Here is a 15,649-nt window from a genome sequence, read left to right as displayed (position 1 = left end):
CTGCAGAGAGGATTGTGGGGGAGGGTGGAACATTTGTCAATTTCAGCGCTATTGACAATTGAAGGTGCCTCTGTACAAAATCTGACTTACGATGAGTGAATGGACGATTTTGTCAAAAAGTGTAGCGAGCAAGCTAGCTGAATATTGATTGTTTTTTCAAACTGAATACATTTCTTCAGAGGAAGTAAACCTTTGTTTTTCCATTCGTGCGTCAGCTACAGATTTTATTTTTGCACATTTTCGTGTCGGCTTAATGCAAATACAATCTCTCAGCGCGGCCGGAAGTTCTCAAACGATGCTCCGAGAACACCAGTCAGATGGAACGAGGAAAAGTTATTCGTTTTTGGGTTTTTTTAATAAAACACTCCTATCCAAAGCACATTCCGATAATGAGCTCGTGGTACAAACGATATTTGGACAGATCATGAAGCGGACCACCGAGACTGCAGCCGTTTTCAAGTAGTCTGTGGGAAAAAAATGTTAGATTGCAAAAACCATTACGGTGCCTCGCTTTAGTTTCATTTGCTACTTATTACTTGTAGGAGGATGAAAAAAAAAGAATGTTTGCAGATGACACTAAGCTAGGGGGAGAGTTAGATACACTGGAGAGCAGGGACAGGGTCCAGAGTGACCTAGACAGATTACAGGATTGGGCCAAAAGAAATCGGATGAGCTTCAACAAGGACAAGTGTAGAGTCCTGCCCTTGGGACGGAAGAATCCCAAACATTGTTACAGACTGGGGACCAACGGGCTAAGTAGCAGTTCTGCAGAAAAGGCCCTGGGGGTTCCAGTGGATGAGAAGCTGGAGATGAGTCAACAGGGCGCCCTTGTAGCCAAGAAAGCTAACGACATATTAGGTTGCATTCGGAGGAGCATGGCCAGCAGATCCAGAGAAGTGATTATTCTCCTTTATTGGGCTCTAGTGAGGCCACATCTAGAGTATTATGTCCATCTCTGCCCCCCTCCCCGCCCCCACTATAGAAAGGATGTGGACACATTGGAGAGGATCCAGTGGAGGGTGATCAAAATCATTCGGGGGCTGGAGCACAGGACCTACGAGGAGAGGCTGAGGGATTGGGGCTTGTTCAGTCTGCAGAAGAGAAGAGCGAGGGGGGATTTGAGAGCAGCCTTCAACTCCCAGAAGGGGGGTTCCAAAGAGGCTGGAGAGAGGCTGTTCTCAGTGGGGGCAGATGGCAGAACAAGGAGCAATGGGCTCAAGTTGCAGTGGGGGAGGTCTAGGTTCGATATTCGGAAAAACGATTTCCCTAGGCCGGTGGGGAAGCACTGGGATGGGTTGCCTAGGGCAGGGGTGGAATCTCCATTCCTAGAGGCGTTTCAGTCCTGGCTTGACCAAGCCCTGGCTGGGATGGTTGAGTTGGGTTGGTCCTGCTTTGGGCAGGGGGCTGGACTTGGTGACTCCTGAGGTCTCTGCCAACCCTGGGAGTCTATGATGCTACAGGAAAAGTTCTTGAACAAACAGACAAACTCTCTCAAATATACAATAGACTAGAAGACTTACATGGGGTAAGTTGCTTAGGTACAGGCCAAGACCAGGTGTGTGTGGGGGGGGTGGGGACCTCGCAGGCCTCTATCCAGCTGTCCCTGGATCTGTGGGGGGTGGTGCCAGGATGGGAGGGCAGTGTCTAGGAGTGGGGGAGTTGGTGGGAAGCAGGCCTTTGAAGGCCTTCCACCCACGCCCCCCAGGCTCATGCCATACAGGCGGTGTGGGGGAGAGGGGAGGGGCCAGGCTGTGGTTCCTGTGGGAGGGGCTAGGGGTGCATTGTTTGGCTCCAGTGGTGCTTTCAGGGGGGCACAGTGGTGGGGCTGATGTAGCTTCTCCCCTCCCTGTCGAGTGCTGGGGCTGCTTACCTGGTGGGCTGGCCAGGAAGAGGGTGGGGCCCATCCCCAGCTGCCCACTCCCTTGGTGGGTGCGGCTGTCCCCAGGGGTCACTCTGCAGTAGCACGCTCCCAGCTCATGGAGACTGTGAGGGTCACGTCCCTCCTCTCTGCCCTCTCCCTTTCCATGTTCTGGAAACCAATCCCATTCCAGGGGCATCAGAGTGTACGGGCCGGAAAGGGTCATAGTGGCCCACAGCAACCCATGGCCATGGACAAAACCATGGAGTTGATCCATCTAAGCCAACCACCCCACCCTCATCACACGGTTGTATCACCAGCCCCAAGGTCGGCTCTCTCGGCTGAACGACCAAGCGGCCCAAGGCCACCTGGTGTTTATAACTCAGGGTGTTTTTCTCCTCTCCTCCCTCAGCCCTTGTTTGATTTTCTGCCCCTCTTGGTGCTGTTCTGAGGCGCAGGGACTTCCCGCCGGACACCTGCGTCTCCGGAACAGGGCCGAGGGGACGCCCCGGCTCCTCAAATAGACCTTGCGTTCTTCCGGGAACGGAAACCGAGAAGGGGCCGGAAGGCGGAGGTGGGACTGGTTGAGATACCAAGGTGACTGCAGGCCCTACGCAGGACCCAGATGGTCTCTCAGAATGGGGGTCGTCTCCTTTGCCAGGAACAGCCACATCCCTCTCTGTGGCCCATGCCATATTCCCATGGCAACCTTGTGCCCAGATCCCCTGGGATATCTCAACTCAATGCACCATGCATCTCCCTTCTTCCACCTGGTTTGGGAGCACATTGCACCTTGTCTGTGGGGTCTCCATGGGGCTGGAGCTTGTAGGGACGGAATGGCCCAACCCCCTTTGAATTTCAGTGGCCTTGGGGTCCCGACTCCCAGAGGTTCCCTTGGAACTCCCAGACACTGGATGTGACCTTCTCCCCTGGCTCGGGACCATCCCACCAGCGTGGACATAGTGTAGGATGAGCTAGGCCCAGATTGTGAGCTGACGTGTGTGTGGAAGGGGCAGAGCCAGCCAGCCCCATGGCTGAGATGCTGCGAGATCCTTCACTGGCCTCTCTAGGGCCATGGGTGGAGAATTCCTACTTCCCCAGGACCTCTGATGGTGTCCATGAGAGTCCAAAGGATGGGTCCGGCCATCCAGCCAGGCCTCACTCATGTTCTGAAGACCACAGACCATGGGGACATGTCCCTGGGGCAGCCTTTGGCTGATTTCCAAGCAGGTTTCTTGCCCCCTGGCTGAGGCGGGGGGGGGGGCAGACAGAGGAGGGGGCTGGTTTCTGGGACATGCCCCTGAGTTTGCAGAGAGCCTGAACCCAGGGGGAGGGAATGGCCCCAGCTCTCCCCGTGTGTCCAGGGCAGGGTTTGCCCCTGGGGTTTGGTTTGGGGGATTTCTAAGAGGAGGGGCAGTGAGGGAGGAGGGATGTGAGTTGTCATTTCTCTGCATGGGTTGGGTTCTGTACATCTGGGCTCCTTTGCTGCCTGTGTGTGGGCAGCGAGGGTTAGCGGTGAGAGCTGGAGGGATCAGGACTCTGGGGTTCTGTGCTCAGCTCTGGGAGGGGAGTAGGGGCTAGTGGTTAGAGAAGGGTTTCCAGGGAGCAAAGACTCCTGGGTTCCATCCTCAAGCATTGAGAGATGAATGAGGACTAGTGGTTAGAGCAGGGTAGGTCTCTGGGCCCTCCCATCTCTCTCTGTGACCTGTTTCCCCTTCCCTGTCCTCTTCATGCCTCACTGTCCACATAGCTATTTCCGTGCCCCACACAGAGGGGTACCACAGCCCCCCATGGCACCAAGATCCTGACCCCCCCTCCTGGGGATCCCCCTTATATCTCCCCAATCTCTGCACTGACCCCTTCACCGATACCTCTAGCACTGAGCTGCAGGTTTGCTCCCCACCTTCTCTGCCCCACACTCTGCCCCCTCTAGTCCCAGCCCAGCCAGAGAGGACCCAGCTGGGGGGCAGGAGCAGATCTGTGTTGGGACCACCCCAGCCAGGACACACTGAAATCTGCCACCCTCCTTCCTTCCACCCCGTAACTCCATCCCATCAGCCAGGGTTACCTTGTGGGGCAGGCTTAGAGCCACGTGTCACCTCCCCATGCTTTATGCAAATTGGGTTATGAATATGCATCACTCAAAGACGGTTTATGCAAACCAGGTCATGCAACGTGTCAATTTCAAACGTATCATCTGCTGAAATTGTAGATCCTTTTTTTTGTGCCATAGCATTCTTCTATGGAGGTTAGAAATAGGACGTGTGGGTCTGTTTGTGATGGGGTGAATCCCAGAACCCCCCCTGGTATGTTGATTATACCACTCATGCCCCCCTTCCGTCCCCACCACCCTGTCCTGATAGGCCAGATCTTCTGGTCTCCCCCAGACAAGGCACAGAGTTGGGGTGACTGCCCCCTACAAAGCAACCCAGACACTGACCCAACTCAGCTCTGGGAGGGCTCAGTACCCAGGAACCCAACCCCTAAAAGGGACCAACCTCCCAAATTGATCCGACTTTCGGAGTAGTAAGTTCATAAGATGTTCCACCCATTTCATCAGTGAAGAGAGAGATGCACAGTGGGTGCCCCCCTTCTCCACACAAATACATGGGTAACAATAACACCGGGTTTGATCATAAACAAAGGTGTTTTTGTGAAGTCCAAAAAAGGGGGATTTCAGTGGCCACCAGCGAGAACAGTCAGATCGCAGAGGGTCACTCAGTTAAAACGAACAAAAACAGGCCGGCGAGATGCCTAATCCACTATGAAACTTGTTACATGCAAATTCTTACCTCAAACAGCTGCTCTTGTCTCAGGGGAAAAGCTACACGTCTGAGTTCATCCTCCCTCCAGCCCAGTGTTACAGCTTCTCCAAAGTCCGTGTGTCCTCGCTGCAGGGGGATGCGCAGTTTCAAAGACCAGCTGAAAATACAGGGGTGAGGGCTTCCCGTGGCTTCAGTAGACTTTCCCCCATGCTGGGAATCCTTTGTTCGATAATGCCCATTCCTATGGAAAAATACCAGGTTCAAGATGGAGTCCAGTTCAAGGCGGCATGGTCCCACTTCTTTCTAGGACCAACCACAGCTTGAGGTTATAGGACAAACATGGCCATTCACAGATTGTTGGCTTAATTACAGAGTCATTAAGTACCACAAGTATGACTAATGGCCTTCTTTTGCACATCATAGAATCATAGAATCCCAGGGCTGGAAGAGACCTCAGGAGTCGTCCAGTCCAACCCAAAGCAGGACCAAACTCAACTCAATCATCCCAGCCAGGGCTTGGTCAAGCCAGGACTTAAATACCTCTAGGGATGGAGATTCCACCCCCTTCCTAGAGAACCCATCCCAGTGCTTCTCCACCCGCCTTGGGAAATAGTGTATCTTCATATCCAATCTAGACCTCCCGCACTGCAACTTAAGACCAGTCCCCTGCCCTCATAGCAGGATCTAGCATCATCTAGACCAGCCGTAGCCAACCCGAGTCATGCGACTCTTCCCCCCAGCCCAGATGTGGCTTGTGAAGCTCCTCTCCCCCCATGGCTCGTAATCCACCCCCACACCGCCAAAAATGGCCCTCTCCTCCTGGCTCCCTGTTCTGACCTGGACTGGGGAGCCATCTGGCGTGGCCGTGAAAGATGAGAATTAAAGATGACATTGGCCAAAAAGACTCAAAACCCATTTAAATGTGTTTTCTTAAAGGGGCGGAGCTTTTTTTTGTTGTTGTTGTTGACAACTTTGCCCTGGCTCTTCAACTGGATCCACTGCTATCTTGGCTCTTTGCCCAGAATGGGTTGACCACCCCTGGTCTAGACCATCCCGGCTAGATGTCTATCCAACCTGCTCTTGAATATCTCCAGAGAAGGAGATTCCACATTAGGGTACGTCTACACTGCACGCTATTTCAGAATAAACTATTCTGGAAGGAATTCTCTGAAATAACTTATTTCGAAATAGCGAGTCTACGCTACAGAGAAGTCTCAACATGAGTCTGAGGCAGACTCCCCTAATGTGAACGTGTTACCTCGATTTAGAGCCCCAGGAAACAATGGGGAGTATTTACTTTGAATGACCCTGGGAGAGGAGCTATTTCAAAATAGCAACATCGGAGCGTCCACACGACTGCTATTCTGAAATAGCTATTTCGGAAGAGGCGTTATTCCTCTATACTGTGGTTGGAATAAGCCATCCATTATTTCAAAATTTTTTTCAAAGTAATGGAATGGCTGTGTGGATGCACCCATCGTTATTTCGGAATAACGGCTGCTATTCCGAAATAACGATACACCCTTAGAGATATACACAGACCCATGCTTCATCTTTCTAACAGCACAAAGAAGAATGACACGTGCACAAAAACAGGAGATGCGCATTCAGCAGAACGTAACTGTAAAATGGATACGTTACATGCCCTGTTTTGCATAACGTGTCTTCAGCTTATGCATGTTCATGTCCATGAGCCAAATGTCATTAGTGATGGGGGTCCGTGACGATGTTTATAGCTCAAAATGTGTTAACGAGGGCTATCACTGGTGCTCTGGAAACTTAATGGCTCGGTGATCAAGTCAACAACTTGTGAACAGTTTTGTTTGTCCGGTGAGCCCGAACCGGGGTTGCTTGTAGACAGACATGTGGTCAGGTCCATCTGCTTCTGGACCACAATTTGGATCTTGTGTGGTGACTTTCTAGGGGAGGAATGTTTGAACCAAGTACAAGGAACTCATGCCTGGGGCCACGGGGATCCAAGGTGTAGGGGGGTGGAATTGGCATGAAAAAGTTTTCTTACTGGATTAGGATGAGCTGGTGACTTTTGTTTAGTTTCACTTAGCAACAGACTTTGCTCTGCCTGTTCTCACCTGCCACCACATACATCCTACTTTGTACACTTAATAAAAAGCCTTTTGTTTATTACCCAACCCGGTGTAAATAATTATCCATGGGAGAAGCAACGTCTGTGCCTCTCTCTGAACCAGCGCCCGCTATGAGAGGCAGGGGGTGGGGGACGGGATGGTGCCCTGAGCACAGCTGGGCCTGACACAACAACAGGCCGGAGGCAGGAGGAGATGCGGTCGGCTGCCTTCCCTCTGGGGCTATTGGCAACAACAGCCCTGAGCCCTCCCCCTGCACGGTGCTCTCCCCGCAGCACCAGGCCTGCCAGCCCCCCAGCCTGGCACCCCACATCCAGACACGGCCCAGCCCCCGTCCGTGTGTCTGTCCAGCCACACCCTATGGGGTTCTGTGTCTGCCCAGCCCCCGTCCGTGTGTCCTTCCGTCCGCACCTTGTGAGGTTCTGTGTCTGCCCAGCCCCCATCCGTGTGTCCTTCCATCCGCGCCCTGTAGGGTTCTGTGTCTGCCCAGCCCCCATCCATGTGTCCGTCTGTCCGCGCCTTGTGGGGTTCTGTGTCCAACCAGCTCCCGGCCTGGGCCCCTGGGAATCCCCCCGCCGGCCCCGCTCCTTGTACTTTGCCTCCTGGCACTGGGCCTGGAATTAGGAGCTGCCCGTCGTGGGGAGAATCCCCTAGTGCCGCCCGGTCGTAGGCAGGGACCTCAGCCCCGACACTGCGCTGGGGGGGAGGGATGTTAAAAATGAGGCAAAAGCTGGGAAACGGGAAGTCGTTCTCATAAATCATCCTTTCTTCTGATGCCTGGGTTCCCAGAGCATCCTGCTTCTACCCGCAGCTCTGACCTAGGGGCGTTAATTGTTAGAACGGTTAAAAAACGTGACAGGTCGACACCCCGATCTCTTGAAACCGTGCAAGGCAACATTACACAATAAGAGGATTTTGTGCATCAGTAAGAGCACCTAGACTATAGGCCAGTGACATACCGACCTGTTATAAACTGATCAGATATTATTCATTTTCTCTGCAAGTACCATTCAGTAGCTAAAGTCTTGCTTATAAACTTATTTTAGATTTAGATTTAGATTTAGATTTAAGTTTTGATTTCTATTTTGATTTCGATTTAAGTTTAGGTTTAGATTTAGATTTAGATTTAGATTTAAGTTTTGATTTCTATTTTGATTTCGATTTAAGTTTAGGTTTAGATTTAGATTTAGATTTAGATTTAAGTTTTGATTTCTATTTTGATTTCGATTTAAGTTTAGGTTTAGATTTAGATTTAGATTTATACACACACGAATATATATATCATTGCCATTAAAATATTCAACTATTATTTCAATCTCTTTCTATACTATTCATAACATTGGATCTTCTATAAACACTCAATGATAACAGGACAACAGTCATTGTCCAATCCGGTCAGTCTTTTCTCTTTATGTTTTCACCACGATTCTGCTATTTTTCCTTTTTCTTGGCACCTTAACCTGGTTAATAACATTTTTTAACCCTCATAATGCTCTGCATGTCTCACATAGGCCTATAGAGAAACCTAATTTTCTTTATCTTTTTATATATGTCACCGCAAATTTGCCGACGATTAATATATCTATACAGAGAGCCTAATCAGAGTTAATGAAATAAAAACACACACCAATTAAATTTCAGCTTAACCAAATGAAATGTAGATCTCGACAGTTTTTGGATTTACCTGTAGATTTCCCTATGTGGATACCGTTGGCATTGTATTTTAGTGTCAGTCTATTTAAAATCATGAAAAAAGACCAAGAAAAAATGAATCCTTAATATTAAATAATCATTAATTGTTAGAACAATAATAGTAATAATAAAGTTGTTAAATAGAAAGAAAAAAAGAAGCTTTGTTCCGCCCTAGATTGTTCTAAATCATTTTCAAACAAAAACGATTCTCCTACAAAGCAAGTAGAAATTTGACTGTCAGGCGCCTGTCTCAGTCCAGCTCCACCCGATGACGGAAGCACCCACTCTGTCTGGGTGGTCAAGTCAGAGTCGTTGCACCTGCATTGGGCGATGCACAGATAAGTCTCCCCCATAGGACCCGGCGCCCGTTGGCTGGGGCGCTGTGCCGGAGAGGGGGCTCAGCCAATCAGGAGCCTCGTCGTTCCCCGTCGGGAGCTGGATTTGCATACGCGGCCTCATAAGAGGCAACGTCTCCCTGGCCCGTCTCAACTCGGCACGAGGGACAGCGTGAAGGTCGGCCATGCGTCCGCTCCACGGCCTGCTCCTGCTTCTCGGCCTGGCCGGTGAGTTACCCCACGGACACCCCTGACCCAGCCCCTGCCCTTGCTCCTGCCCCTGAACCAGCCCTTACCATTGCTTGAGGAGACATTGGGTGTCACTGACATGAGCAGCCAGAAATAACGGGGCTGAAAGCCAAGGAAATGGATCTCCGGGTCTCCTCTCCCTTCCCATCTTCCCATCCGCACCTACGTCCGTCTGCCTCCTTCCGCCCCCCAGCGCTGACTGGATTTCCCTCCCTCTCTGCATCTCTCCTTCATCCTCCCCATCCCTGTGTCCTTCCCACACCCCTTGCCCACGGAGTCTCCTTCTCTCTCTCCCTCCGCCCTCAGTGCCCCCGCAGCTGTCCCTGGGGTCTCTCCCCTGCGTTCCCCCTTCTCCCTGGGGCGCCCGGCTGGCTGGCTCTCTGCTGCTCCGTGGCCGGGCCTAAGGGACCGCACTGCCCTTGTGTGTCTCCCGACAGACGTCCGGGGGCAAGTCGCCTCCTTCAGCCAGAGCCCCTCGGAGATCTCAGTGTCTCCCGGAGAGACGGCCACGCTGGAGTGCGCCGTGGCCAATGTCGGAGCAGACAAAGTCAATGCGGTCTGGATCCGGCAGAGCCCGGGACAGAAGCCGGAGGGGGTGCTGCTCTTCAAAACAGACCTGAAAATCTACCGAGCACCAGGCATCCCGGAGCGATTCGAACCCTCCCGAGACGCTGCCAACAAGACCTTCCTGCTCACCATCCGCCAGGTCCAGCCTGGGGACGACTCCGTCTATTTCTGCTTTGCCTCCTATACCAGTGGAGCGCAGACGTGGGGCGAGGGGACTCGTGTGCGGGTGCAGAGTGAGTACGGGGCCGGGCGCTCCCCTTAGCAGGCCCTGGGGGTGACAGAGGTGTCTCTCCAGCACCCCCAACATTACACCCACAGTAGCTTTGACAGCCGGTGTCTCTCCTACCGAGGAGGTGGGCGTGGGACACAGGCTGGGGGTTGAGCGGATGGGGGGCTATGGCCATTGGTTTTCCCCACCTCTCTTTTATTTCCAAGCTGGGTCCTGTGCTCGGCGGGGACCCCCTGGGCTGGTTTGCCCCCGAGGAGCCATTTCAAGGGATCCCCTGGGGTTGGCTGGTTGGGTTCAGTGACTGTACGGCAGCCAATGAAAAAACACTAGCGGAGTTAATTAACGGGAGCCAGGATAAAGAACCCGCAGCTAAACAAGGGGAGACTGGGTTTGACCTAATGACAAAGCCCTGAGAGGCAGGCCCTGCACACTGGAAGGGTAGTGATGCCTAGTGTTTAGAGCAAGCAGGACTGCAAGCCAGGACTGCTGGGTTCTCTGCTGGTTCTGGCTGGGCAGTGGGGTCTACCGGTTAAATCCGGGGCTCTAGAAACCAGCACTCCTGGGCTCTCTTCTGCATCCAGGCAGGCCGTGGGAACTATGGGAGGAAGCGGGTCTGGAAAGCAGGACTCCTGGGTTCTTGGAGAGAAGTCTCGGCTAGTGGTTAGAGAAGGGAAGGAGCAGAAAGGCAAGACTCTTGGGATGCGTCCAGATTCTGGGAGAGGAGTGTGGGCTAGTGGTGTGAGCATGACAGGATGGGAACCAAGGCTTGTGGGTTTCATGCTGGTTTTTAGAGGGCAGTGCAGCCTAGGAGTTACAGTGGTGGGGAGAGGGGGCCAGGAACTAGGACTCCTGGGTCTTTTCTCCTTAGAGGAGGGGAGTGTCGGCTAGTAGTTATAGCATGGGGGATTTGGAAACCAAGTTTGAATGGTTTCATGCTGGCTCAGGAACACCAGTAGGGTGTAGGGGCTCTGGGAACCCGAACACCTGGTTTCTACCCTGGGGAGTGTGGACTAGTGGTGAGAGCAGGAGGAGCTGGAAACCAAAGCTCCTCACTTTAATCCCGGTTCTCTGAATCCGGTTCTGGGAAGGCAGTGGGGTCTAGTGGTTAAATGGGGAGCACTGGGGATCATGATTCCTGGGTTCTACCCGGTCTGAGGGAGGGGAGTGAGGGCTACTGGTTAGACAAGACAGGGTGGGAACCCAAAGCTACTTGTTTTCATCCTGGTTCCTTGAACCTGGTTCTGGGAGGGCAGTGGGGACTAGTGGTTAAATGAGGGTCTCTGAGGATGAGGACTCCTGGGTTCTACCCTGGCTGAGGAACGGGAGTGCGGTCTAGTGGTTAGAGCATGCAACCAGTGACCTAGCACTCATGGCCCCCTTCCCCATTGACCTCCCTCTGTGCCCGCAGGGAGCGACCTGCCCCAGCCCCGCATGCAGCTCTTCCCGCCCGCCCAGGAGGAGCTGGCCACCGGCGCAGCCACCCTGACCTGCCTGGTGAGCGGCTTCTTCCCCGGCTACGTGGAGGTGCAGTGGGAGCGCGAGGGGCAGCGCCAGGCCCAGGGGGTGAGCACGGGGCCGGTGGCGCTAGGCCCGGACAAGACCTACGCTGTGAGCAGCCACCTGACGGTGCCGGTCGGCGAGTGGCGCACGGGGACCAACTACAGTTGCCTTGTCCTGCACGAATCCCTGCGGTGCCCGCTGGAGAGGAGCCTCAGTGCCCAGGCCTGCCGCCCGGCGTAGCACTGCAGGAAGACTCTGCTGCCAGGGCCTGGGCAGGCTCCAGGACCAGCCTGTGGGGTCAGCGATACGGCCACACCAAGGCAGGGACCGTGGGGGGGCAGGGAATTGCTTTGTGCTTCTGGGAGCCAGTCCGGCCCCCTGCCCATGGGCAGCAATAAACCATGGACTGAGAGCAAGTGAGCGCCGGGTCGTCTCCAGTGTATCATGGGCACTAGGGGCACAAGGGTGGGGTCAGGGAAGGGGCTGCTATACTGTATAATGGCACATTATTATGGAGGGCCAACCATTGTGCATATCTCTCTGGCACTGACAGAGGCTGGAGCTTATGAGCCTTAACTGGGTCAAACAGTCCCACAGAGTCAGAAGCTTTCTTTCGGGAGTTGGACGATACATTTGGAATCTATAAGCTAGAGATAGGACGGGCGGCTCCGGGTCGACCGGTGAATGAGCTGATGCGGGCCCTCATAGAGGTGGCAGACACTTAATGGCGTGGTGCTCAAGTCAACGACCCATGAAAAATCTTTCTACTTTCCAGTCCCAAAAAACCAGCCACACATTCCAGTAAATTTATACTTTGGACCTTACCCACAAGATCACGCTGGGCCAGTCCTTTAGAATCTAAAATCTAATGGTTTATTAACAAAAGAGAGAAGAGGCTGGGAGTAAGGGGACAATACATCACATGCACCAATCACTAAGTTCTCGATGCAGGATCTCAGCAGAGATGTTACAACCTGCTGGCTTAAAAGTCTCTGGTGCACGTCCTCTGTCAGGATGGGACAGCAATCCATCTTGGCTCGCTGCCCCCGCAAGGCTGCATCTGGGATCAGGAGCAGAATTGCAGACAGGATGGAGGTTGCCACGTGACACTTTGTATCTCTCCTGGCGTCCTCCTAGCCAGAGCAGGTCACATGGCCCCGTGACCCATCCCGTGTCCCATGCCAGCAGCCATTATTTGCAGGTTCCCAGATGAATCCCTCAGGGGTGTATTGGGTCCCCTGAGAGCCAGTGTCCTTGGAGCCCTGCTAATTAGCACGGTCGTTGGCTGGACATTCCTGGCCCATTGCTCCATCTCAGACATTCCCAGCACAAGCCTAGAGCCCGTCTTCATACCCCCACCCACAGACATCACACACGGACATGGGTAGCGTGTACAGAATCAGTAGGACATGAGCTTTCATTGGACACCTCCCACAGCCCCCTATGGACAGATTTTGGGGGAACTGACCCCCGTGGGCGCACGAGTGATCTGGCAGCTCCCCTTAAAATCCAGTCACATGACAGCTCATGACAGACGTTTCGGGCATCTGGTGAGCATCCGAGTTAGCAGGAAACGTTTCCTAGTGGCCCAGGATTGGCCGGGGCTCTGTGATGATTCTCACTCGGTACCGGGCTCTGCTCGGCCTGCTGCCCCCTGCCACACCAGGCTCCCACTGGCCACACTGAACCAAAAGCCTTTTGTGTATTTCTCAGCCCGGGGGAAATGTTCCCTGGGGTAGCACAGCCTGTTACTCTCTCTAAGCCCAACCTCCCTGAAATGCCTCCTCCGAGGGGACGGGGAGGAAGGTGCCCTGGGCACAGCTGGGCCTGACACAATAACCGGCCAGCAACAGGAGGAGATGCGGTCGGCTACCCTCACCCTCCGCTCCCTCGACATATTGGCAACCACAGCCCTGAGCTCTCCCCCCACACGGTGCCCTCCCCACAGCTCCAGGCCTGCCAGTCCGGTGCCCGGCAGACAGTCACAAGCCAGCCCCCATCCGTGAGTCCATCCGTCCGCACCCTCTGGAGTTCTGTGTCGGCCCAGGTCCCGTCCGTGTGTCCATCCGTCTGTACCCTGGCGAGTTCTGTGTCTGCCAAGCTGCTATCCTGAGCCCCTGGGAATCAACCCACCGGCCCCGCTCCTTCTGTTTTGCCTCCCCGTGCTGGGCCTGGGGTTGGGAGCTGCCCATTGTGGGGAGAATCCCCCAGCGCCACCCGGCCACGGGCAGTGACCTCAGCCCAGACCTTGTGGTGGAGGGGGAGGTTAAAAAGTAAAGAAAGGCTGGGACAGAGGAAGTAATTCTTATCTATCAGAATCTGGGTTCCCAGAACATCCGGCTCCCACCCACCGCTCTGAACTGGGGGTTCATCGTTGGAGCGGTTAGAAAACGTGACAGATCCACACCCCAATCTCTTGGAACCGTGCAAGAAAACATGATTTTCTAACAGCTTTTAATAAACAGGGAGCCGCATGTGTATTATAAGCCAGTAAAATGCCGTCACGTTCTCAACGTGCCGGTTAGTATTCATTTCCCTTGTAAGGACGTCTTAGACACAACAGTGATGCTCTTCAACCTATTGTTCGCTGAACCTTTTTGTGTCTTCATGAAAAATATCATTGATCAACTCTATTATTTTAATTGTTTTCGACACTAACGATTAATCAGAACATTCGGTCTTCAGTAAACACGCGTTGAGAAGAGAAACGTGTTTCCAGAGCAATCCGACGTGGGTTCCCTCCCCTTTCCCGTCACCATGAAAGTGACGCTATTTCTCCTCTTTATCTACCCATGCCGCCGTGAACGTCACCTTCGTTAATCGGTGTAATTTTCTCTGTGGGGTACCTGCACTTAGAGAGAAACCTCATTAGCCTTCGCTCTCTCCCTGTTGCCAGGATTTCTGCCACCATGAAGGCGGGTGAAGAGAGCCAGGCCCCACGTCACAAAATAAGAGAAAAGACGTTCCCGTTAGCAAACTAAACTTTCAATTCTGACTGAAAATACAGAGATCAGGTTTGTCGGCTTTACCACGGAGATGTCTCTATGCAGTTAACTTGTGCCTTCATTTTTTATTGTTTCTGCGTTTTAGAATCAGGAGAAAAAAGAAAAAAGAAAAGAAAAAAATATTGGAATATTAATAAGACTGATAGCTATAAAATAGAAAGGAAAATCTATAAGAGAAAGATCTTGGAATTTTTTTCCAAGCTAGTTCTTTCTAAATCACTCCAGAGCAATCCCGGTCCTATTAGAAGTGAGCTGTAACCGTTCTCCTCTCAACCCCTAGCCAGTAATTTTTGCTTACAAACTCAAACTCTTTCCGTAGAGATGCGGATTAGGGGAGGTGCCTCCGGTCCATTTCCACTAAAGACAGAAAAGTTCTTCTATCGTTTCTACTTCTCTTCCAGGCACTGGGGGTGAAACTGACACGTACTGTCACCGATCTCTGTCAAAACCAGTTCATTTCCGATCAGTTATTAATCGTAGTTAGTTATGAGTTTAACCACTAATTACTAGCTCATAAAACATAGCTAGGGAATTTCTCATCAGATTTCAAAACTCCTAGGCAATAATTCCTCACTAATCAAACTCAGAAATTCATTGATATACATTGGGCACCTCCAATCTATAAACATCCTTCGTAGTGAGATTACAGCAAGGTTCTGGTCCAGAAAGTCTATCTCCGATGTTTGGGGCATCCTTCATATAAGAGTCTAAAGGGGATTAATTAATAGAACAAAATTAGAAGGAATAAGTAAGAATAATTGTGTAATCCTGCAATTAAAAACCCATCGACCATTTGATATTCGTTTCCTGCTCTGTGACAAATCTGTAAGAGCATTCCTAGCTTATTTCATATCGATATGATCTGTATAAGAAGTAGCTAATAATGAGGAGCCAATAATTACCTACTAATGATCAGTCCTGCATTGATGAGCTATTGATGAGCTATTATGGTGCCAGCCCGTGTGGGTCGGACCCCGAGCGCCAGGCAGAAGCAGGTGAGGAACAGACACAAGGACCTTACGACCCACTGAATGACCCCACTTTGACCCCAGGGGGCAGCCCCACAGAGCAGGTGGGGTCCTGTCTCTAGTCTGTCCAACCCCCCTGGACTCCTGGTCTCTGCCCCCCAGCACCTACACCGGCCCCTCCAGCATCTCCTCACCCCCGGCCCTAAGCCCTGGGGCCCCCCGGGGGCCTGTTGACCCTCCCCTGCTGGGCGCCCGTCTCAGCCAAGCCTCACCTGATGACAGCAACCGGGCCTGTGTGGCGAGGACAGAGACGAAGCCAGGACCCCGTGCGGGGGCACTTGCAAGCAAATCTCCCCCCTCACCACCAGAGTGCCCGTTG

At 52.6% G+C, this 15,649-nt stretch overlaps 1 protein-coding gene across 1 annotated transcript; it reads left to right on the top strand.

Moving 5' to 3' along the window:
* Positions 1 to 8,890: 8,890 nt before the first annotated feature.
* Positions 8,891 to 11,695, top strand: LOC112546641 (immunoglobulin lambda-1 light chain-like). Its single transcript, XM_075912213.2, has 3 exons — positions 8,891 to 8,980; positions 9,439 to 9,801; positions 11,206 to 11,695. The coding sequence occupies exons 1-3, from the start codon at positions 8,938 to 8,940 to the stop codon at positions 11,535 to 11,537; spliced, it is 738 nt and encodes a 245-aa protein (XP_075768328.2). The 5' UTR covers positions 8,891 to 8,937; the 3' UTR covers positions 11,538 to 11,695.
* Positions 11,696 to 15,649: the final 3,954 nt, after the last annotated feature.

The sequence above is a fragment of the Pelodiscus sinensis genome, chromosome 30 (genome assembly GCF_052426305.1).
Source record: "Pelodiscus sinensis isolate ZL-2025 chromosome 30, ASM5242630v1, whole genome shotgun sequence".
Lineage (NCBI taxonomy): Eukaryota > Metazoa > Chordata > Testudines > Trionychidae > Pelodiscus > Pelodiscus sinensis.
Note: the sequence above shows the minus strand (reverse complement) of the source record. Positions and strands in the feature narration are given on the sequence as shown.

Coding starts and splice junctions, on each gene's coding strand:
- LOC112546641 (XM_075912213.2), top strand. CDS start 8,938: ATGCGTCCGCTCCACGGCCTGCTCCTGCTTCTCGGCCTGGCCG. Junction 8,981..9,438: donor CCTGCTTCTCGGCCTGGCCG/GTGAGTTACCCC, acceptor GTCTCCCGACAG/ACGTCCGGGGGCAAGTCGCC. Junction 9,802..11,205: donor GACTCGTGTGCGGGTGCAGA/GTGAGTACGGGG, acceptor CTGTGCCCGCAG/GGAGCGACCTGCCCCAGCCC.